The sequence below is a fragment of the Anolis sagrei genome, chromosome 7, assembly GCF_037176765.1.
Source record: "Anolis sagrei isolate rAnoSag1 chromosome 7, rAnoSag1.mat, whole genome shotgun sequence".
NCBI classification, from domain to species: domain Eukaryota; kingdom Metazoa; phylum Chordata; class Lepidosauria; order Squamata; family Dactyloidae; genus Anolis; species Anolis sagrei.
The window spans coordinates 44,111,770-44,135,198 of NC_090027.1; the positions used below are offsets into that span (position 1 = coordinate 44,111,770).

Below are 23,429 nucleotides of genomic sequence, written 5' to 3' on the forward strand. Positions count from 1 at the left end.
TGTTTGCCCTATACTCGGAACAAACCACTGATCACCAGTCTTTCCTTACTGGCAATCCTGAAGACCCCCTCTGTTAGATTCTTTTAACCTAAGCAATCTAACAAGGTAACACCTTCAGCTCTCTTGCTGAAGAAATATTCACAAATTCTAGGAACTACTGAATTCTCACAGCTTCACAACAGAGCCCTAACTGGCTCTCCTCTTCCCCGGGTCTCTTCCACCGGACTAAACTACTTTCCCCAGAGTCCTTTCTTGACTCTGCTATTTCCCAGAGCCCTTAACTGGCTCTGCTCTTCTCCGGGTCTCCTCCACCGGACTGGAGCTTAACTGCCACTTTCAAACCTTTTACTCCTTTAGCTCCGCCCACCTCCTCTGCTGCCTTGTCTTGTCACCATGGCAACCTATCCCTCACAGCTAGGCCATGGCAACAAATGTAAACCACAAATACAGTTTTAAACACATTATAAATAACACTTTATAATAAACATTATAAATACAGTTTAAACACATTATAAATAACACTTTATAATAAACACATCTCTACAAATATTATTATTATTATTATTTTGAATATTTGTACCCCACCCTTCTCAACCCCCGGGGGGGGGGGGGGACACAGGGCGGCTTCCAATTGGCAGCAATTTCATGCCTCAATACATACATAGTAAAAACAAATAGTCAATAATTATCTATAGTGCACCGGGATTGTGGCGCAGCTGGCTGAGTGTCAGCTGCATTAAGATCACTCTGACCAAAAGGTCTTGAGTTCAAAGCCAGCCCGGGTTGGAGTGGGTTTCCAACCAATTGTGTGTAGCCTGTTGTCGACCTTTGCAACCTGAAAGACAGTTGCATCTGTCAAGTAGGAAAATTAGGTACCACCTTAAAGTGTGGGGAGGCTAAATTAACTGATTTATGAGGCCATAAAAAAGACTCCAGCAGGGAAGCATGCGGGGAATGCGGAAGTGCTTCATCAGCATCGCAGATGGACGATGAAAGCGACAGCTCCCCTGGCGGCCAGAAAAAAGTTAATAGCCTCTGTGTATGTCTGTATATGTTTGTGTGTCAAAATTGGCATTGAATGTTTGGCATATATGTGCACACTATAATCCGCCCTGAGTCCCCTGCGGGGTGAGGAGAAGGGCGGAATATAAATGCTGTAAATAAAGAAACAAACAAACAAATAAATAAATAGTTGAAAACATTGAAAACAATACAATTAAAACCAACTAAGAATTATCACTCTGGTGGCCATTTTGAGCCAAAAACTGTGGTTGAATGCTCCATCAGCTTATCCATAATCACATTAAAATCACATTCAAAGCACCCCCAACAGATGGGCGCCCAGCCTCTGTTTCAAAGCCTCCAAAGAAGGAGCCTCCACCACCACTCTGGGGCAGAGAGTTCCACTGCTGAACAGGTCTCTCACACAATTACGAAGTTCTCTCTCATGTTCAGGTGGAATCTCCTTGCTTTCCTGTAGTTTGAAACCAAGGCTCCATTATGTCCCAGAAAGGACGCCTGCCCCCTCCTCCTCCTCCTTACGACATCTTCCCCTCCCCTCTTGATCCATGGCTATCCTGTCTCCTCTCCTGTCTTCCTTGCAGACGCTGATGCTGCTGGGCTGCTTTGCCGTCTTCTGGACCGTCTACTACCTGCTGGAGGCCTTCCTGTCACGCCCCCGTCATGGGGTCCTGGAGCGGCATCCCTCTGGAGGGGCCCCTCGCTGTCGTTGGGCCCCCGAGGGACGGGACGGGACCGAGATGGAGGAGGGCATCCCCTTGTGCCGAGGGAAGGAGGCGGCGGCGGAGGAGGAGGAGGAGGCGCAATGTCTGTTGAGGGACCACGAGGGGGGCGAGCAGGACCAGGAGCCCCCCACATCCGTGGCCACCGAGCGAGACCTCCAGGCGTGCTGACCCGTGTGCCTCTGCTCCTTCCGACCACGCGTGCCAACTGGGACAACGCCAAGGAGATACCGGGCAAGAGCTTGGCATGGCTGCTATGACCCAATGGCCGAAATACCGGGGCTGGCCTCGCCAAAGTGTGGCACCCTATTGCACTACGTTGCACAACGCACACACTTCCTGGGTCCTTTGCTCTAACTGTGTTGTTGTGGGTTTGGCCTTCTCTTGAAAGAACACGCCAAGGTGCAGAAGGAACCAATACAAGAGTCTCACACTACAGTGTCATAACTCACTCCAAGGCTCTGGTGCCGGCCCTTCCCCACATACCAGAACCCACCCTCTCACATATCGGGGCCATTAGGTTCTTGCTTGCCATAGATGCAGGCAAAACGTCAGGAGAAATGCCTCTAGAACATGGCTCTATAGCCCGAAAAAACCCACAAGAACCTAGTGATTCCAGCCATGAAAGCCTTCGACATTACATCAGGGCCATTGTTGTTTATGGCCGGTTCATGCGTCCTTCCTCCCTTTCAGCCGTAGCCATGTGCTCTGTACCAGGGAGCTCATAGTTGCATGGCATGAGTGATTATGACACCAAAACACCAGGACCAGCCTCGCCAAAGCGTGGCACACTGTTGCATTGTGTTACACTACATTGCACAATGGTGACGCACACGCTTTCTGGCCCTGTGCGGAATGGGCGTGGAGGCCTCCCGTTTGCCTTAACCAGCTGGGAAACCCTTGCATTTGCAGATCTTTGCAAAATCCGAGCAGCCTGAAGCTGGTCCTTTCAGGTACGGAAACACCCGAGTCGGAGCCGGAGGAGGAGGAGGAGGAAGGACAGGCGTTGGCCATCCAGCTGCAACAGTCTAATCCAGGGGTTCTCAAACTACGGCCCGAGGGCTGCATACGGCCCTCCAAGGTCATTTACCCGGCCCTCGCTCAGGATCAACCTAAGTCTGAAACGACTTGAAAGCACACAACAACAACAACAACAATAATCCTATCTCATCAGTCAAAAGCCGGCCCACACTTCCCATTGAAATACGAATAAGTTTCTATTTGTTAACATTGTTCTTCATTTTAATTATTGTATTGTTTTGCAGTGTTTTTGCACTACGAATAAGATATGTGCAATGTGCACAGGAATTCATTTTTTTTTTTCCAAATTATAATCCGGCCCTCCAACAGTTTGAGGGATTGTGACCTGGACTTCTGTTTACAAAGCTTGAGGACCCCTGCTCTCTTCAATTGGCTGAAAGAAGGAAATTGCAGCTGCAAAGGGAGCTGCATAAAAGGCCAGGGTTTGGAACACTTCATTGTTGGACACAACCATTGTTTGGTGCAACAGCCGTGCATCGTGGATGCCCTTGCACCTTTGCACGGCGCTTGCGGATACTAGAGCTGTGCTTTGAACCCTGGACTGAGCCTTGGATGCTGAACTCAGATTTGCAGTAAAGCTTTTTTCGGGCGCTGCATAAAAGGCCGGTGTTTGGAACACTACATCATTTGGTGCGACAGCCGTGCATCCTAGAAGCCCTTGCACCTTTGTACGGCACTTGCAGATACTGGTCTTCTGCTTTGGACCTTGGATGACGCTTGGACACTAGACCTGTGCTTTGAACCCTGGAATATTCCTTGGATGCCAAACTCAGATTTGCAGTAAACTTTGGGAGTATTTCAACCCTTGGAATTGGCATTGGAATTGCCTTGCTTGCTCTTGTTTACTGAACTGTCTCCAGTGTTAAATCCAACGTCGCTGGAACACTTGGAAGGAAATGCAAAGCTTTCTCGGGAGTTGCATAAAAGGCCGGTGTTTGGAACACTTTGCCATCATTTGGTGCAACAGCTGTGCATCCTGGAGCCCCTTGCACCTTTGCACGGCACTTGCGGATACTAGACCTGTGCTTTGAACCCTTGGATGCTGAACTCAGATTTGCAGTAAACTTTGGAGTATTTAAACCCCTTGGAATTGACATTGGAATTGCCTTGTTTGCTCTTGTTTACTGAACTGTCTCCGGTGTTAAATCCTACGTCGCTGGAACACTTAGAAGGAAATGCAAAGCTTTCTTGGGAGCTGCATAAAAGGCCGGTGTTTGGAACATTACATTGTTTGGAGTGACAGCCATGCATCCTGGAGGCCCTTGCACCTTTGCACGGCACTTGCAGATACTGCACTTGTGCTTTGGACCTTGGATGACGTTTGGACACTAGACCTGTGCTTTGAACCCTATACTACTCCTTGGATGCCGAACTTAGATTTGCAGTAAACTTTGGAGTATTTCAACCCCTTGGAATGGACACTGGAATTGCCTTGTTCGCTCTTGTTTACTGAACTGTCTCCAGTGTTAAATCCAACGTCGCTGGAACACTTGGAAGGAAATGCAAAGCTTTCTTGGGAGCTGCATAAAAGGCTGGTGTTTGGAACACTTCACCATCGTTTGGTGCGACAGCTGTGCATCCTGGATGCCCTTGCACCTTTGCACGGCGCTTGCAGATACTAGACCTGTGCTTTGAACCCTTGGGAGCTGCATAAAAGGCTGGTGTTTGGAACACTTTACCATTGTTTGGTGAGACAGCCATGCATCCTGGATGCCCTTGCATCTTTGCACGGCACTTGCAGATACTAGACCTGTGCTTTGAACTCTTGGGATGCCAAACTCAGATTTGCAGTAAACTTTGGTGTGTTTCAACCCCTTGGAATGGACATTGGAATTGCCTTGCTCGCTCCTGTTTACTGAACCGTCTCCGGTGTTAAATCCTACACTGTTGCTGGAATACTTAGAAGGGAATCACAGCTGCAAAGCTTTTTCGGGCGCTGCAAAAAAGGCTGGTGTTTGGAACACTACCCTGCTAGATGCAACCATCGTTTGGTGCAACAGCCGTGCATCCTGGAGACCCTTGCACCTTTAATAATAAATAATAATAAACTTTATTTATACCCCGCCACCATCTCCCCAAAGGAGACTCGGCACGGCTAGCAAAAGGCCAAACCCAAAAGTGCAGTACAGCAAAATAAAATACAAGATGCAGACAACAAAATGACATCAAAATAAAATTCCACAGATAGAAAGACCCATTTTCCTAGTTCCAACAGACCTCACAACCTCTGAGGATGCTTGCTAGGGATGCAGGCGAAACATCAGGAGAGAATGCCTCTAGAACATGGCAATATAGCCCAAAAAAACCTACAACAACCCACTAATTAAGGTGGTCAGTTGAAACATTCACACCTAGCTCCAGCAGAAAAGACTCCTTTGTCCCACCCTGGTCATTCCACAGATATATAAACCCATTTTCTTCGTTCCAACAGACCTCACTATCTCTGAGGATGCTTGCCAAGGATGCAGGCGAAACGTCAGGAGAGAATGCCTCTAGAAACATGGCCATATAGCCCGAAAAAACCTACAACAACCCAGTGATTCTGGCCATGAAAGCCTTCGACAATAAAATAAATAAAGCAAGTTAACACACTACAAAATCAAACAGAATAGGCAGGCCGATTGGACGAGGTAAAATGAGAAAACCCTACATAAGAAAATATGTAATTGAGGGGAGCCCAAAAAGGATAAACAGTGAGGTAGGTGCATCATAGGGACAACACTATAGATGGAGCTTGCAGGTACTTGTCTTGGATCGTGGACGATGTTTGGACACTAGACCTGTGCTAGAACCCTGGACTGTGCTAGAACCCTGGACTAGAACCCTGGACTGCGCCTTGGATGCCGGACCCGGACTTGCAGTCAACTTCTGTGTATTTAGACCCTTTGGAATGGACGTTGGAGTTGTCTCCTGTTTACGTTCATACTCTTAAGAGTAGTTCATACTCTTAGGAAGAAGGCTGCGGATTTTGGACATTGGCGGCTCAAGGCCTTTGGTGCAGAACCTTTCTCTTTATTCTCTGCCTTTGCTTTTGGTGGCCTTTTGGTTGCAGCTTTTCTCCCCCATTGCGTTGATGGTCTTGCAATAGCCGTGCAATGGGGTGGCGGCGGTCAGTGCCAGCATTCACTGGGATGCCTTTCTGCATGGACGTCCGGCCGTTTGTCCGGCCGTTCGTCCATCCATCCCGGCACCCCCAAGCCAATGCTTGCATTTTCCCTTTGCTGAATGACCCTTTCTGTTCCCTGCTTTAAGGGGATGATGCTTTTTTGTCCTCTGTCCACCCAGAGAGGACGACCTCCGTACCAAAGCCGAGGTTGTTATTATTATAATTAATATTATTAATTAGCATTTTTTTAAAACAACAACAACAATGTTGACAGCCGGAACCGGTTTCCTTTGCAGCTTTCCAAGAATAAACCCACTCCGACCAAAGGTGCCTTTGGCTCCCTCCCGTTGTGTTATTTGTGTGTTGTTCACCTCGTTGTGTCTGTTTCCCCCCTTTTTCCAGCTTTTCCAGACTTTTGTTTTTCCCATTGATGGAATTGGGACTCAGACTCCAAATAAACGACCAAGAAGGCTTTTTTAAAATGTCGTATTTGTTTTTAATCGACGGACGACGACAACAAAATACAAAACAGGAAGGAAGAAAAGGGGTGGAATTCCTCTCCTTGGTTTATAGCAGGCATGGGCCAACTTGGGCCCTCCCTCCAGGTGTTTTGGACTGCAACTCCCACAATTCCTAACAGCCTACCGGCTGTTAGGAATTGTGGGAGTTGCAGTCCAAAACACCTGGAGGGAGGGCCCAAGTTGGCCCATGCTTGGTTTATTTCTAGCAACGAGTCCCAAACTCTAACCTTGCTTTGGACTTCAGCTCCCAGAAGCCTTGGCATCAACAATCATGCATTATGGGAGTTGGAATCCAAAGCAACAATTATACCAGAGTCTGGGAAACATTCATTTCTGGGAAGGGTTTGCAGAAAAAAAATACTGTATTTACTCCAATCTTATGCTCTCCTTTATTTGGACTAAATTCCCTAATATTAGAATATGCAATAGATTTGCATAATATAGTCATCTTAATGCCGAGCCAAAGCAAAAAGGGAAGGGATTGCAAGAGTACCTGCTTGAGTGACAGCATCATCTCCAATGTAATGGCCATAATGCTTTGCAATGCTGGGATTTGTAGTTTGGCGAGGCATCAGTGGAGCTCCTACTTGAATGACAGCATCTCCAGTGTAATGGCCATAATGTAATGCAATGTAATGATCATAATGCAATGTAAATCCCATGCAATGCAATGCAAGGATATTGCAGCATCTCCCAATGTAATGGTTATGCAATGTAATGGCTGCAATGCAATGTAATGGTCATAATGCAATGCAAATCCCATGCAATGCAATGCTAGGATATTGCAGCATCTCCAATGTAATGACCATAATGCAATGCAATACAATGTAATGACCATAATGCAATCCAAATCCCATGCAATGCAATCCTGGGATACTGCAGAATCTCCAATGTAATGGCCATTATGCTATGCTATGCAATGCTGGGATTTGTAGTTTGGTGAGGCATCGGTGGAGCTCCTATTTGAGTGACAGCATCATCTCCAATGTAATGGCTATAATGCAATGCAAATCCCATGCAATGTAATCCTGGGATATTGCAGCATCTCCAATGTAATGGCCATGCAATGTTCTGGTCATAATGTAATGCAAATCCCATGCAATGCAATGCTGGGATATTGCAACATCTCCAATGTAATGACCATAATGCAATGCAATGCAATGTTATGGCCACAGTGCAATACAAATCCTATGCAATGCAATCCTGGGATATTACAGAATCTCTAATGTAATGGGCATAATGCTATACAATGCTGGGATTTGTAGTTTGGTGAGGCATCGGTGGAGCACCTACTTGAGTGACGGCATATCCAATGTAATGGCCATAATGTAATGCAATGTAATGGTCATAATGCAATGCAAATCCCAAGCAATGCAATGCTGGGACATTGCAGCATCTCCAATGTAATGGCCATAATGCAATGCAATGCAATGTAATGACCTTAATGCAATTCAAATCCCATGCAATGCAATGCTGGGATATTTCAGCATCTCCAATGTAATGGCCATAATGCTTTACAATGCTGGGATTTGTAGTTTGCAGTGTCACCCGCCCTCTTTGTCATTGAAGACTCAAGGCCTTGCCAAACTGCATCCCATAGCATTGAACCAAGGCAGTTTGAGCGGATGCGTTCTGCAGCAAAGATGTATTCTAAGGCTTTCTTTTCCATCCCATTCATTTTAAAAGAAGGCACCCTAAAGAGGTGGCCACTGCAATGCACACTGCATACCTTTGGGAGCCAAATGACAAAGACTAGAGCGCACATTTTGCTGCTCTTGCACATTACATTCGCCAGCTTTTATTTCATTTGATTGGGTTTCACGTTTTTGCCAATTGAGCTGCACCCGAGAGTCAATGGCGCATTAGACTCGAGTGGAAAAATGGCTCGTTTCTCCTCCCTTTGGTGCCCAGTTTGGCTTCCACCCAATTAAGACTCAATTTCACCCAATTAAGACTTCCTTTTTCGGGGTGGGGAGGGGGGACTCCAAAGCCATGGCAGTGGGAAAGGTATCCAGTCGGGATGTGCAAAGCTCGGTTACTAAATCGTAAGTCGTATCTAATTCGTAAGTTTTGTATATACAAACAGATATTAAGAATCCATGCCTGGATTATAGCACAGTGTCATTTTCAACGCAAGCGAGGCAAAGCCAAAAAGGCTGCCATTCCTCTTTAAATTAAGAAGAGAGGAAAGCAGGAGGGCGGAATGAGCTGAGTGAGCTGGGAAAGAGATAGAGAAAGCACAGGATTCTGGGAAATGTAGTTTGGGAAGGCAAGGAGCCCTATGCTAGAGAATGCAAACGGCCCTGCCCTCAACTACATTTCAGGAGATAGTTGTGGATTTTCCTTTGTCAAAACTTTTTAAAAAATACTATATATCAGTAGATCTATGAATATTTCTGAAACTTGGAGGGAATGACCCCCTGCTGCCTTGTGTCATTCTATAGAAAAGTCAAGGAGATCGCTCTTGTGGTTTTTTTTAATATATATATATATATATATATATATATATTGTAAAAACTTTGAAAATTCCCCAAAAATCCACGGATTAGTAAAATATTCTGAAATTTGGCGGGCTCACAGAGATTAATGTGTTATATAATCGTAGCAAGTTTCGCCCCAATAGCTGCGAAAATGAGGGAGAAAGGAACCCTGGAAACTTCCCCACGTGCGTGGTTTTTAAAATATATATATATAGTTTTGTAAAAACTTTGAAAATTCCCCAAAAATCCATGGATGAGTAAAATATTCTGAAACTTGGTGGGCTCACAGGGGTGAATGTGTTCTATAACAGTAGCAAGTTTCACCCCAATAGCTGCGAAAATGGGGGAGAAAGGAACCCCAAAAACTTCCCCACGTACGCAGTAACGACAACAAAAGTTTGTCACTCTCGTAGGAATGAAATTTTCACTGACTGCACTTTAGAAACACTTTAGAAACAAAACGCTGTCATGTCTGAATTTTGTAATAAGTTTTGAAACTTTTTTTCATGGATCGTACGTGGCTAAAGGTGAGAGGATGCCTTTTGCAGCCAAGCAGGATTGCACAGGAAGGAAGGGAGGAAGAAAAAAGAAGGAAGGAAGGAAGGAAGGAAGGAAGGAAGGGAAAAGAGGGAGGAAGGAGAGAGGGAGGAACAAAGGAAGAAGGAAGGAAAGGGAGGAAGGACGAAAGGGAATGTAAAGAAGAAAGAGAGGAAGGGAAGAAGGAAGGGAAGGAAGGAAGGAAAAAGGAAAGAAAGGAGGAGGGCCATGGGCAGGCTGCGTTGGGGGTCTTCTGGGGGTCCGAAGTCGGCCTTAGCTGATGATCTGCCTTGGCCGCCCGTAGCCCGTCATGCCCGACTGCGAAGCCCCCTGGTTGGACCCCATTTGCAGCCCAATGATGTTCTTCCCTTCCTTCAGCTGCTTGTCTGAGAAGTCGCGCTTGTGCTCCTGGGCTTTCCTGCAACGGAGACGGAGACAAAGGGGTCAATACCGCTTGGCAGCAGATGGCCAACTTGGGCCTTCCCTCCGGGTGTTTTGGACTGAAACTCCCATATATATATATATATATATATATTACATTTACATTTATATTTATATTTATCTCTACCTCTACCTCCACCTCCACCCCTACCTCCACCTCCACCCCTACCCCTACCTCCACCTCCACCTCCACCCCTACCTCCACCTCCACCCCTACCTCCACCTCCACCTCCACCCCTACCCCTACCTCCACCTCCACCCCTACCCCTACCTCCACCTCCACCTCCACCCCTACCTCCACCTCCACCCCTACCTCCACCTCCACCTCCACCCCTACCCCTACCTCCACCTCCACCCCTACCTCCACCTCCACCTCCATCCCTACCCCTACCTCCACCTCCACCCCTACCCCTACCTCCACCTCCACCCCTACCTCCACCTCCACCTCCACCCCTACCTCCACCTCCACCTCCACCCCTACCTCCACCTCCACCCCTACCCCTACCTCCACCTCCATCTCCACCCCTACCTCCACCTCCACCTCCACCTCCACCCCTACCTCCACCTCCACCCCTACCCCTACCTCCACCTCCACCCCTACCCCTACCTCCACCTCCACCCCTACCTCCACCTCCACCTCCACCCCTACCCCTACCTCCACCTCCACCCCTACCTCCACCTCCACCTCCACCCCTACCTCCACCTCCACCTCCACCCCTACCTCCACCTCCACCTCCACCCCTACCTCCACCTCCATCTCCACCCCTACCTCCACCTCCACCCCTACCCCTACCTCCACCTCCACCTCCACCCCTACCTCCACCTCCACCTCCACCCCTACCCCTACCTCCACCTCCACCCCTACCTCCACCTCCACCTCCACCTCCACCCCTACCTCCACCTCCACCCCTACCTCCACCTCCACCCCTACCCCTACCTCCACCTCCATCTCCACCCCTACCTCCACCTCCACCTCCACCCCTACCCCTACCTCCACCTCCACCCCTACCTCCACCTCCACCTCCACCTCCACCCCTACCTCCACCTCCATCTCCACCCCTACCTCCACCTCCACCTCCACCCCTACCCCTACCTCCACCTCCACCTCCACCCCTACCCCTACCTCCACCTCCACCCCTACCTCCACCTCCACCCCTACCCCTACCTCCACCTCCACCTCCACCCCTACCTCCACCTCCACCTCCACCCCTACCCCTACCTCCACCCCTACCTCCACCTCCACCTCCACCTCCACCCCTACCTCCACCTCCACCTCCACCCCTACCCCTACCCCTACCTCCACCTCCACCTCCACCCCTACCCCTACCTCCACCTCTACCTCCACCTCTCTATCTATATAAAATACAAAACTGCATTTCTGTTTTTCCCTTGGCTGTAGAGTATAGAATTGTAAATGCAGTAAAGGTATCCATTTGAGACTTGAGAAAAGAGTGATATATATATATATGTGTGTGTGTGTGTGTGTGTGAATGAGTGATATATATATAAAAGAGTGATATATATATATATATATATATATATATATATATATATATCACTCTTTTCTCAAGTCTCAAATGGATACCTTTACTGCATTTACAATTCTATACTCTACAGCCAAGGGAAAAACAGAAAAACAAGTGAGGTATTTCAGTTTTGTATTTTATATAGATAGAGAGGTGGAGGTGGAGGTAGAGGTGGTAGAGGTAGAGATAAATATAAATATAAATATAAATGTAATGTTAGTTTGTGGGATTAACATAACTCTAAAACCACTGGATGAATTGACACCAAATTTGGGCACAAGACACCTAACAACCCAATGTATGTCCTTCACTCAAAAAAATTAATTTTGTCATTTGGGAGTTGTAGTTGCTGGGATTTATAGTTCACCTACAATCAAAGAGCATTCTAAACTCCACCAACGATGGAATTGAACTAAACGTGGCACACAGTTCTCCCATGACCAAGACAAAATACTGGAAGGGTTTGGTGGGCAGTGTCCTTTGGTTTTGGAATTGTAGTTCACCTACATCCAGAGATCACTGTGGACTCAAACAAGGATGGATCTGGACCAAACTCTACACCAATACTCAATATGCCCAAATGTGAACGAACACTGGTGGAGTTTGTGGAAAATAAAATCTTGACATTTGGGAGTTGTAGTTGCTGGGATTTGTAGTTCACCTACAAACACAGAGCATTCTGAACCCCACTAACGATAGAATTGGACCAAACCTCCCACACAGAACCCCCATGTGGTCCACAGCAACACGTGGCAGGGGACAGCTAGAAAATAATAATAAATATAAATGTAACGTTCGTTTGTGGGATTAACAGATCTCAAAAACCACTGGACAAATGGACACCAAATTTGGACACAAGACACCTCTCAGGCCAACAAGTGACCACCACTCATAAAAACACTGAAAAACCCAGCGGAAGGGACTTAAAAAGCCAAAAAAACAAAAATACATTACAATGCGTGTGCAAAACCATATATATATATATATATATATATATATATATATATATATATATATACACACACACACACACACACATACACACACACAAACATACATACATATGCACAAATATACACACAAACATATACACACACAACACATATACACAGATTGGGCCACAGCAACATGTGACAAGGGACGGCTAGTGTATGTGTATGCATGTATGTGTGTGTGTGTGTGTAATGATTGTTTGTGGGATTAACAGATCTCAAAAACCACTGGACAAATGGACACCAAATTTGGACACAAGACACCTCTCAGGCCAACAAGTGACCACCACTCATAAAAACACTGAAAAACCCAGCGGAAGGGACTTAAAAAGCCAAAAAAACAAAAATACATTACAATGCGTGTGCAGAGCCATATATATATATATATATATATACACACACACACACACACACACACACACACACAAACATACATACATATGCACAAATATACACACAAACATATACACACACAACACATATACACAGATTGGGCCACAGCAACATGTGACAAGGGACGGCTAGTGTATGTGTATGCATGTATGTGTGTGTGTGTGTGTAATGATTGTTTGTGGGATTAACATAACTCAACAACCACTGGATGAATTGACATCAAATTTGGACACACAACACCTCTCAGGCCAACGAGTGACCGTCACTCATAAAAATACTGGAAAACGCAGCAGAAGAGACTTAAAAAGCCAAAAAATAAATATTACATTACGACACATGCGCAAAACCACATATATACGCATATACACAAATATATACACGTATATACACAAACAAAACTCACATACACAGACTGGGCCACAGCAACGCGTGGCAGGGGAAGACTAGTGTGTATGTATGTATGTATGTATGTGTATATATGTGTGTGTATGAGATGCCCACAAGTCTCCGTCTCCAATCAGGATGGAGAGTCAAATGCCTCTGCCCTTGCCTTCAGCTGCTTTGGTGAGTTTTAATCTGGAACTTTGGGTTTATCATTATTGATGATTGGCTATTGAGTATTAGCGCTCCTCGCCAGGCAGAATCCTCCAAGTCTTGCGGTCTAGATTCAATAACACAATCGCCCGGTTTGCTTTTGCAGAATCCTGGGGAGTGTTGTGTGTAATTCTCTGCAATCGAGGTCCCTGGCTTCCCTGAATTACATTCCCCAGAATTATGCAAAAGCAAATGGGGCAACTGGGAGGCAAAAGCTTCCATTATAGAATAATGTGAATACAACCTTTCTCTGCATCACAGCCGTGGCAAAATGCAGGGCCGTGATGTGACTTGCGGTCAAATGGTTCAATGCAAGAGTTTGTGTCCACTTACTTCATGAACCAGGAAGGGTCTCCGCGATAGTTCCCATCGTCCTTGGTGACGGCCAAGCTGCCCAAGGCCACCAGCGTCCTCTGCACCGCAGCCATGTCCTTGGCTGGAAGGAGAAGCAAGAATCAGAATCACAGGATAGCAGAGTTGGGAGGGACCTCTCAAGGCCATCTAGTCCAATCCCTTCCCATGTAGGAAAAGAACTACCAAAGCAACCCCAATAGTATGTGGTGATGATGATGATAACAGAGTTGGGAGGGACCTCTAAAGGCCATCTAGTCCAACCTCCTGCCATGCAGGAAGAGCACAATCAAAGCACCCCAACAGATGGCCACCTGGCCCCAATAATAATAATAATAATAATAATAATAATAATAATAATAATAATAGAGTTAGGGGGAACCTCTAAAGACCATCTAGTCCAACCCATGTAGGAAAAGAACCACCAAAGCAACCCCAATAGTGTGTGATGATGATGATAGCAGAGTTGGTAGGGACCTCTCAAGGCCATCTAGTCCAGCCCCTTTCCATGTAGGAAAAGAACCATCAAAGCAACCCCAACAAGTGGCCACCCAGCCTCTGCTTGATGATGATGATGATGATGATGATAGGGTTGAGGGGACCTGCCCCCTGCCATGCAGGCAGCAGCACAGTCAAAGCACCTCAACAGATGGCCATCCGGCCTCAATAATAATAATAATAATAATAATAATAATAATAGAATTGAGGGGACCTCTAAATGCCATCTAGTCCAACCACCTGCCATGCAAGAAGAGCACAATCAAAGCACCCTGACAGATGGCCTTCTGGCCTCAATAATAATAATAATAATAATAATAATAATAATAATAAAGTTGAAGGGACCTCTAAATGCCATCTAGCCCAACCCTTTGCCATGCAGGAAGAGCACAAAGCACCCTGACAGATGGACATCCAGCCTCAATAATAATAATAATAATAATAATAATAATAATAATAATAAGGTTGAAGGGACCTCTAAAGGCTATCTAGTCCAACCCCCTGCCATGCAGGAAGAGCACAATCAAAGCACCCTGACAGATGGCCTTCTGGCCTCAATAATAATAATAATAATAATAATAATAATAATAATAATAATAGAGTTAGGGGAACCTCTAAAGACCATCTAGTCCAACCCTCTGCCATGCAGGAAGAGCACAATCAAAGCACCCCAACAGATGGCCACCTGGCCTCAATAATAATAATAATAATAATAATAATAATAATAATAATAGAGTTAGGGGAACCTCTAAAGACCATCTAGTCCAACCCTCTGCCATGCAGGAAGGGCACAATCAAAGCACCCCAACAGATGGCCACCTGGCCTCAATAATAATAATAATAATAATAATAATAATAATAACAACAACAATAGAGTTAGGAAGGATCTCTAAAGGCTATCTAGTCCAACCCTCTGCCATGCAGGAAAAGCACAATCAAAGTATTCCTGACATATGGCAATCCAGTCTGTTTAAGAGCTTCCACCATGCTCCCAGGCAGAGAGTTCCAATGTTGAATAGCTCTTCCTAATGTTCAGTGGAATCTCCTTCCTTGTATTTTGAACCCATGGCTCTATTGAGTCCATCAAAAACAAGCCTGCTCCTTCTTCCTTAGGACACCCTTTCAGATATTGATACATGGCTCCTCTCCTGTCTCCTCTCAACCTTCTCTTCTGCAGTTCTTTAAGTTCTTTAAGACGCTCCTCAGAAGGATTATTCATGGTCTCCAGACCTTTGATCCTTTGAGTCTCCCTCTTCCTCCAGACACCTATCAGGCCAATCAATCAAAGTCATTTTGGACTCTGATCCTCTCCTCTGGAGTATTAGCTATCCCTCCTCATTTGGCCCTATCTGCAAACTTGATGAGCAGGCCCTCTCAACCTTCATCCAAGTCATTAATAAAGGTGTTGACCAGGACAGGACCCAGGACCAAACCCTTTTGATGGCGCCAAATAGTCACTTCTTTCCAAGATGAAGAGGAGGAACCATTGGGGAGAAGCACCCTTTGGGTTCAGTTGCATTACCAATAGCCTTGCCCATATTGAACTAGTTTGTTAGCAAGACAATGATGCTGAATGCCTTCCTAAAATCAAGATCTGAGTGAGTCTGGCATGACTTCTTTTTGAGGAATCCATGTTGACTTTGAGTAGCCACAGCCTTCCTTTCTAAGGGGTTGCAGGAGGCCTCCTTCAGGATCTGCTCCAGGATCTTTCCTGGTCTTGATGTCAGGATGACCGGACACTGGTCCTTGTTGGGTTCCTCTTGTGTTCCCTTCTTGGAGATAGATAGGGACAACCTTCGCTCTCCTCCAGTCTTCTGCTGGGACTTCTCCTGTTCTCCAAGAACCCTCAAAGATCATTGCCAGTGGTTCTGAAATGACTTCTTTGATGTTTTATGTTTCCAAGTTCTCACCAAAATAATTGAGTGAGGAGTGGCTTACAACACAGTGCAAATCATAAACAATAATTAATTAAGATGAACCACAAAAGTAACAAGTCAGCAAAAACAATGCAAAAGAATATAAAATAAAACTGGCTAATGGAAAAATCTGTTTTCGACTAGGTAGTCGAAAGATCCGGGAAGATTCGACCCATTGGCGGCAATGGAGAACGTACGAAGCTCTCCTTTCCGTTCCTGGGATCCTCTCCTTTCTTCCTTTCAAGGGAGCATGGGTTTTGCGCATTCCCAAATAGAAGGGAAGGAGCCTCACCGGCAGCCACATGGGTGAAAAAACATGGTGGCCAAGCCTTTAATGTTATGGCTACCCGGAGAAGACAAACCAGCCAAAGAAGCCAAAGGAAAATGGCTAAAATGGATCTGTTCACAAGTCTAGTGTTGATGCATCTCAAGCTCTTCACTCAACTCCATATTTGGAGTCGATTGGGGTAAACTGTAGGGGTGATGTGACCAAACCCAAAGGGTGCTTCTCCCCAATGGTTCCTCCTCTTCATCCTGGAAAGAAGTGACTATTTGGTGCCACGAAGAGGGTTCGGTCCTGGTCCCAGTCCTGGTCAACCTCTTTATTCATGACTTGGATGAAGGTTGAGAGAGCATGCTTCTTATCAAGTTTGCAGATGGGACCAATTAGGACGGAGAGCATCCTCAGAGGTTGTCTCTCTCTGGTGCCCATCCTTGAGTTCTGCATCACCTTCAAACAAGTCCACCGTCTGGAAGATGTCCGTCTTGACCACACCGTAGTCCTCAGCGGCCTTCAGGAACTGGGCGATTTGCTCCATTTGCTTGAAGACCATACTGGGTGGCGAGTCCGGGATCTTCACTGGTTTGGAGCCACTTGCATAGAGGCTGTTGACCAGCTTGCCCAGCACCTGAGGAGGAAACCAGAAACAGAGATCGACGGACGCCAACGCACCGTTGGATTGCACCAAGCGGACAAGGCATGAGACCCCTTTCCAGGGCAGAATAATAATAATAATAATAATAATAATAATAATAATAATAATGCTCCAGCATTGCACCAAGTGGACAAGGCATGAGACCCCTTTCCAAGGCAGAATAATAATAATAATAATAATAATAATAATAATAATAATAATGCTCCAGGATTGCACCAAGCGAACAAGGAATGAGACCCCTTTCCAGGGCAGAATAATAATAATAATAATAATAATAATAATAATAATAATAATGCGCCATTGGGTCCCCCAGGATTGCACCAAGCGGACAAGGAATGAGACCCCTTTCCAGGGCAGAATAATAATAATAATAATAATAATAATAATAATAATACACCATCGGGGTCCCCGAGGATTGCACCAATTGGACAAGGCATGAGACCCCTTTCCAAGGCAGAATCAGAATAATAATAATAATAATAATAATAATAATAATAATTGCCTCCAGAACATGGCCATATAGCCCGGAAAAACCTACAACAACCCAATAATAATAATAATAATAATAATAATAATAATAATAATAATATGCCACCAGGGTCCCCCAGGATTGCACCAACCGGACAAGGCATGAGACCCCTTTCCAGGGCAGAATAATAATAATAATAATAATAATAATAATAATAATAATAATGATCCAATGGGCACAAGAGGGCAGGTGAGGAGATGGTGATGCTTACGATGCCGTTCTTCAGCCAGACCTGGAAGCCCAGCCGGCCACGCTCAGGGCGCCCCACGTCAGCCCCACACTGGGCCACCACCCACTCCACCAGCCGCTCCTCCAACTCATCGTCGTACTTCTTCTCAATCTTGGCCTGGACGTCTCTGCTCAGGCCGAAGGAGGGCCCTTTGTTTGCCATGGTCAGCGAAGGAGGAGGAGGAGGAAGAAGAGGAGGAAGGAGACCTGCAAAGCAACACACAAGGGACTATCATAATGCCATTCCACTGAGCAGGTCAAGTGTTTAGAAGAGTAGCCACTTCATCACATGCATTTAATGCAGGTCTGGGCCAACTTGGGCCCTCCAGGTGTTTTGGACTTCAACTCCCACAATTCCTAACAGCCGGTAGGCTGTTAGGAATTGTGGGAGTTGAAGTGCAAAACACCTGGAGGGCCCAAGTTCGCCCAGGCCTGCATTAAATCCTACGGAGCCACCCACTTAAGGAATGACTTTTTTGTGTGTGTGCAAATGATCTAGATAGAGATGGGCAAAAGGGCCAGTTTTGTCACATGATGGTATTCATGGTATTTATGTGAGGAAGGTAGTCTTCTCAAAGGTCAGGGAACTCTTCAGAGATACAAGAGAAACATGCTAGAACATGTTGGCCATACAGCCTGGAAACCACACGACACCCCAATGGTTCCGGTTTTCCATGACAGCCTTTGCAATACCTTCCTTACCTTTCTGGATGCTAGGAATTGGGTGCAATAATTCCATGGTCCATTTTCATAATGACTAACCCAAGGCATGGAACCCCTTTAAGCCTTTAGTTGTCATTGTTATCCACTTTAAACTGATGTGCACTATCTAGTAGTCGTTACTTTTTAATGTTATTATTCAACTGTAAGCTGCTCAACCTATCTACACACCCTAATATCTACCTACTTACCTACATATCTGTCTGTCTGTCTGTCTGTCTATCTATCCATCCATCCAACCAACCAACCAACCAACCAACAAACCAATCAACCTGTCTACTCTATCTATCTATCTATCTATCTATCTATCTATCTATCTATCTATCTAATCTACTTGTCTTTCCATCCTATCCAATCCGATCCTACCTATCTATCTATCTATCTATCTATCCATCTATCCATCCATCCATCCATCCATCCATCCAACCAACCAACCAACCCATCTACTCTATCTATCTATCTATCTATCTATCTATCTATCTATTTATTCATCCATCCATCCATCCAACCAACCAACCAACCAACCCGTCTACTCTATCTATCTATCTATCTATCTATCTATCTATCTATCTAATCTACTTGTCTTTCCATCCTACCTACTTATCCATCCACCTACTTACCATCCTATCCGATCCGATCCGATCCATCCATCCATCCATCCATCCATCCATCCATCCATCCATCTATCTATCTATCTATCCATCCATCCAACCAACCAACCAACCAACCAACCAGCAAACCAATCAACCTGTCTACTCTATCTATCTATCTATCTATCTATCTATCTATCTAATCTACTTGTCTTTCCATCCTACCTACTTATCCATCCACCTACTTACCATCCTATCCGATCCGATCCGATCCGATCCAATCCGATCCGATCCATCCATCCATCCATCCATCCATCCATCCATCTATCTATCTATCTATCTATCTATCCATCCATCCAACCAACCAACCAACCAGCAAACCAATCAACCTGTCTACTCTATCTATCTATCTATCTATCTATCTATCTAATCTACTTGTCTTTCCATCCTACCTACTTATCCATCCACCTACTTACCATCCTATCTTATCCTATCTTATCCCATCTATCTATCTATCTATCTATCTATCTATCTATCTATCTATCCATCTATCCACCCACCCAACCCACCAACCAACCAACCCACCCGTCTACTCTATCTGTCTGTCTGTCTGTCTATCTATCTGTTGGTCTATTTATCACTCTTTCCAGCCATCATCTATCAACCTACCTACCTACCTAACCTACCTACCTACCTAACCTACCTACCTACCTACTCTGTCTATCTATCTATCTATCTATCTATCTATCTATCATACCAGCCATCATTTATCAACTAACCTACCCACCTATTCTCCTATCTACATACCCTATCTATCTATCTATCTATCTATCTCTCTATGCATGTATCTATTGATCTATTGATCTATCTATCTATCTATCTATCTATCTATCTATCTATCTATCTTTCCAGCCATCATCTATCAACCTACCTACCTAACCTATCTACCTACCCCATCTACCTACCCTATCTATCTATCTATCTATCTATCTATCTATTGATCTATCTACCAATCTTTCTAGCCATCATCTATCAACCTACCTACCTAACCTATCTACCTACCCCATCTACCTACCCTATCTATCTATCTATCTATTGATCTATCTACCAATCTTTCTAGCCATCATCTATCAACCTACCTACCTAACCTATCTACCTACCCCATCTACCTACCCTATCTATCTATCTATCTATCTATCTATCTATCTATTGATCTATCTACCAATCTTTCTAGCCATCATCTATCAACCTACCTACCTAACCTATCTACCTACCCCATCTACCTACCCTATCTATCTATCTATCTATCTATCTATTGATCTATCTACCAATCTTTCCAGCCATCATCTATCAACCTACCTACCTAACCTATCTACCTACCCCATCTACCTACCCTATCTATCTATCTATCTATCTATCTATCTATCTATTGATCTATCTACCAATCTTTCTAGCCATCATCTATCAACCTACCTACCTAACCTATCTACCTACCCCATCTACCTACCCTATCTATCTATCTATCTATCTATCTATCTATCTATTGATCTATCTACCAATCTTTCTAGCCATCATCTATCAACCTACCTACCTAACCTATCTACCTACCCCATCTACCTACCCTATCTATCTATCTATCTATTGATCTATCTACCAATCTTTCTAGCCATCATCTATCAACCTACCTACCTACCTACCTACTTAGCCGCCTGTTATACTCTATCTATCTATCTATCTATCTATCTATCCAGCCATCATTTATCAGCCAACCTACCTACCTGTCCTCCTATCTACATATCTATCTATCTATCTATCTATCTATCTATCTATCTATCTATTCTAATCTACCTATCTACCTACTTATCCTCCTGTTCTACTTACCCTATCTATCTATGTATATATCTATCCAGCCATCATCTATCAACTTATCTAATTATCTTACTATCTACCTACACTATCTTTCTATCTATCTATCCATCTATCTATCCATCCATCTATGCATGTATCTATTGATCTATCTATCTTTCCAGCCATCATCTATCAACCTACCTACCTAACCTACCTACCTACCCTATCTATCTATGCATGTATCTATCTACCAATCTTTCCAGCCACCATCTATCTACCTACCTACCTCTCCTCCTATCTACCTACCCTATCTATCTATCTACCTATCCATTCAACGTACCTACCTACTTATTCTCCTGTTCTACTTACTCTATCTATCTATCTATCTATCTATCTATCTATCTATCTATGTATCTATCTATCTATCCAGCCATCATCTATCAATTTACCTAATTATTTTCCTATCTACCTACCCTATTGATCTATCTATCTATCTATCTATCTATCTATCTATCTATCTATCTATCTTTCCAGCCATCATCTATCAACCTACCTACCCACCTACCTACCCATTTCCTCCTGCAAATGGAAAGGTCTTGGGTTGAGCAACCATGGCTCTCCACATTGTAAACAAGAAACGGAAGATGACTCAACCGAGGCCGCTGCACTTGGCCAAGCCATGAGGATAGGCGCTGGCGCTTGGCAAGAAGGGAAGGCAAAGAGAGAGAACGCTGTGGATCTCTTCGGGGTCTCCCATTCACTATGTCGCCATAATCTGAAGTGGGCTCAATGGCCATCAACAATATTGACCAATGCTTTCCTAGTCACCAAACTGTCCGCAAACATTGGACAGACAAGAAGAAATGGGCAATTGTTGGGCAGCCTCTCCTTCTCCTTCTCCTTCTCATGTGTATTGATTCCCCACTTTCTCTCCCCATGAGGAGACTCAAAGCAGCTATGTATCAATTATTGGTATTAGAATTCATTATTATCACTATGGATGAAACTGCACAAACTTTGTTTTTATGGGAACATCATCCTGCTACAGCACATTTTGCAATAGTTTCCCAAATCGAGCCTCCACCTATTCAACATAGTTGATGCCACAAAAACAAAGTTTCTAGAGTAGAACAACTACTTTCAAAATCGCGGTCGCACAACAAAACAGGAAATAACACTTTCGAACCAGGAATATGTTTAAAATTTTTGTTACATTGTGATATTTTATGACCAGTACCAGAATACAAATCCAGGTGTTTTGGACTCCAACTCCCACAATTCCTAACAGCCTACAATATAATCCAGGTGCGGGCCAAATTTGCTCCTCCAGGTGTTTTAAACTACAACTCCCACAATGCAAAAGAGTCTACAATGTAGTGCAGGCGCAGACTAATTATTGCTCTCCAGGTGTTTGGGACTCCAACTCCCACAATTCCTAACAGCCTACAATGTAGTGCAGGTGTGGGCCAATTTTGGCCTTCCAGGTGTTTTAGACTCCAACTCCCACAATTCCTAACAGCCTACAATGTAATCCAGGTGCGGGCCAACTTTGGCCCTCCAGGTGTTTTGGACTCCAACTCCCACAATTCCTAACAGCCTACAATGTAGTGCAGGCGTGGGCCAATTTTGGCCTTCCAGGTGTTTTGGACTCCAACTCCCACAATTCCTAACAGCCTACAATGTAATCCAGGTGCGGGCCAATTTTGGCCTTCCAGGTGTTTTAGACTCCAACTCCCACAATTCCTAACAGCCTACAATGTAGTGCAGGTGTGGGCCAATTTTGGCCTTCCAGGTGTTTTAGACTCCAACTCCCACAATTCCTAACAGCCTACAATGTAGTGCAGGTGTGGGCCAATTTTGGCCTTCCAGGTGTTTTGGACTCCAACTCCCACAATTTCTAACAGCCTACAATCTAATGCAGGTATGGCCCAACTTTGGCCCTCCAGGTGTTTTGGACTCTAACTCCCACAATGCAAAACAGCCTACAATGTAATGGCCCTCCAGGTATTTGGCCCTCCAGGTATTTTAGACTCCAGCTTCCACAATTCCTATCAGCCTACAATGCAGTGGAGGCGCAGGCCAATTTTGGCCTTCCAGGTGTTTTGGACTCCAACTCCCACAATTCTTAACAATCTACAGGCTGTTAGGAATTGTGAGCGTTGCAGTCGAAAACACCTGAAGGGCTAAAGTTGGCCCGCGCCTGTTCCAAGGCAACACCTGCATTACAATACTTGACACACATCCCTCTAATCGAGCCAAGCAGGTCTCATGCTGTGCCATGCACACAACACCCCTTGCCGCCCGCTTTGAGCATCCATCCCCCAAGATGTGCCAGGACTCACAGTCTCTTGCCGGTCAGCCAACGGGATGGAGGACTGAGGCCGGGGAGGCTGGCCGGGGGCTAAAAGGCAGGGCTGTGCCGGGCCCCCTCCCTCCCCTCC

At 45.1% G+C, this 23,429-nt stretch overlaps 2 protein-coding genes across 2 annotated transcripts in view; one reads left to right on the top strand and one right to left on the bottom strand.

Moving 5' to 3' along the window:
- Positions 1–6,371, top strand: part of PCSK7 (proprotein convertase subtilisin/kexin type 7) — a 37,556-nt gene extending 31,185 nt beyond the window's left edge. The window contains exon 16 of the mRNA XM_067470838.1: positions 1,605–6,371. Coding sequence (XP_067326939.1) covers positions 1,605–1,913 — 309 coding nt within the window. The 3' untranslated portion in view covers positions 1,914–6,371. The remainder of the gene's footprint in view (positions 1–1,604) is intronic.
- TAGLN (transgelin) lies at positions 6,362–23,429 on the bottom strand. The gene is made up of 5 exons (XM_060787242.2): positions 23,331–23,429; positions 17,814–18,037; positions 16,869–17,046; positions 13,707–13,809; positions 6,362–9,845 (listed from the first exon to the last, which is right to left on the bottom strand). Exons 2-5 carry the CDS (start codon positions 17,991–17,993, stop codon positions 9,701–9,703), a joined length of 606 nt encoding a protein of 201 aa, XP_060643225.1. The 5' UTR covers positions 17,994–18,037; positions 23,331–23,429; the 3' UTR covers positions 6,362–9,700.

Bases quoted from the DNA above. Each gene is read 5' to 3' on its own strand.
- TAGLN (XM_060787242.2), bottom strand. From the start codon at position 17,993: ATGGCAAACAAAGGGCCCTCCTTCGGCCTGAGCAGAGACGTCCAGGCC. The intron at 17,047-17,813 runs GTAAGCATCACC...TTTCCTCCTCAG, and splicing joins TCTGGCTGAAGAACGGCATC to GTGCTGGGCAAGCTGGTCAA. The intron at 13,810-16,868 runs GTGATGCAGAAC...TTCTCCTTCCAG, and splicing joins GACGGTGGACTTGTTTGAAG to CCAAGGACATGGCTGCGGTG.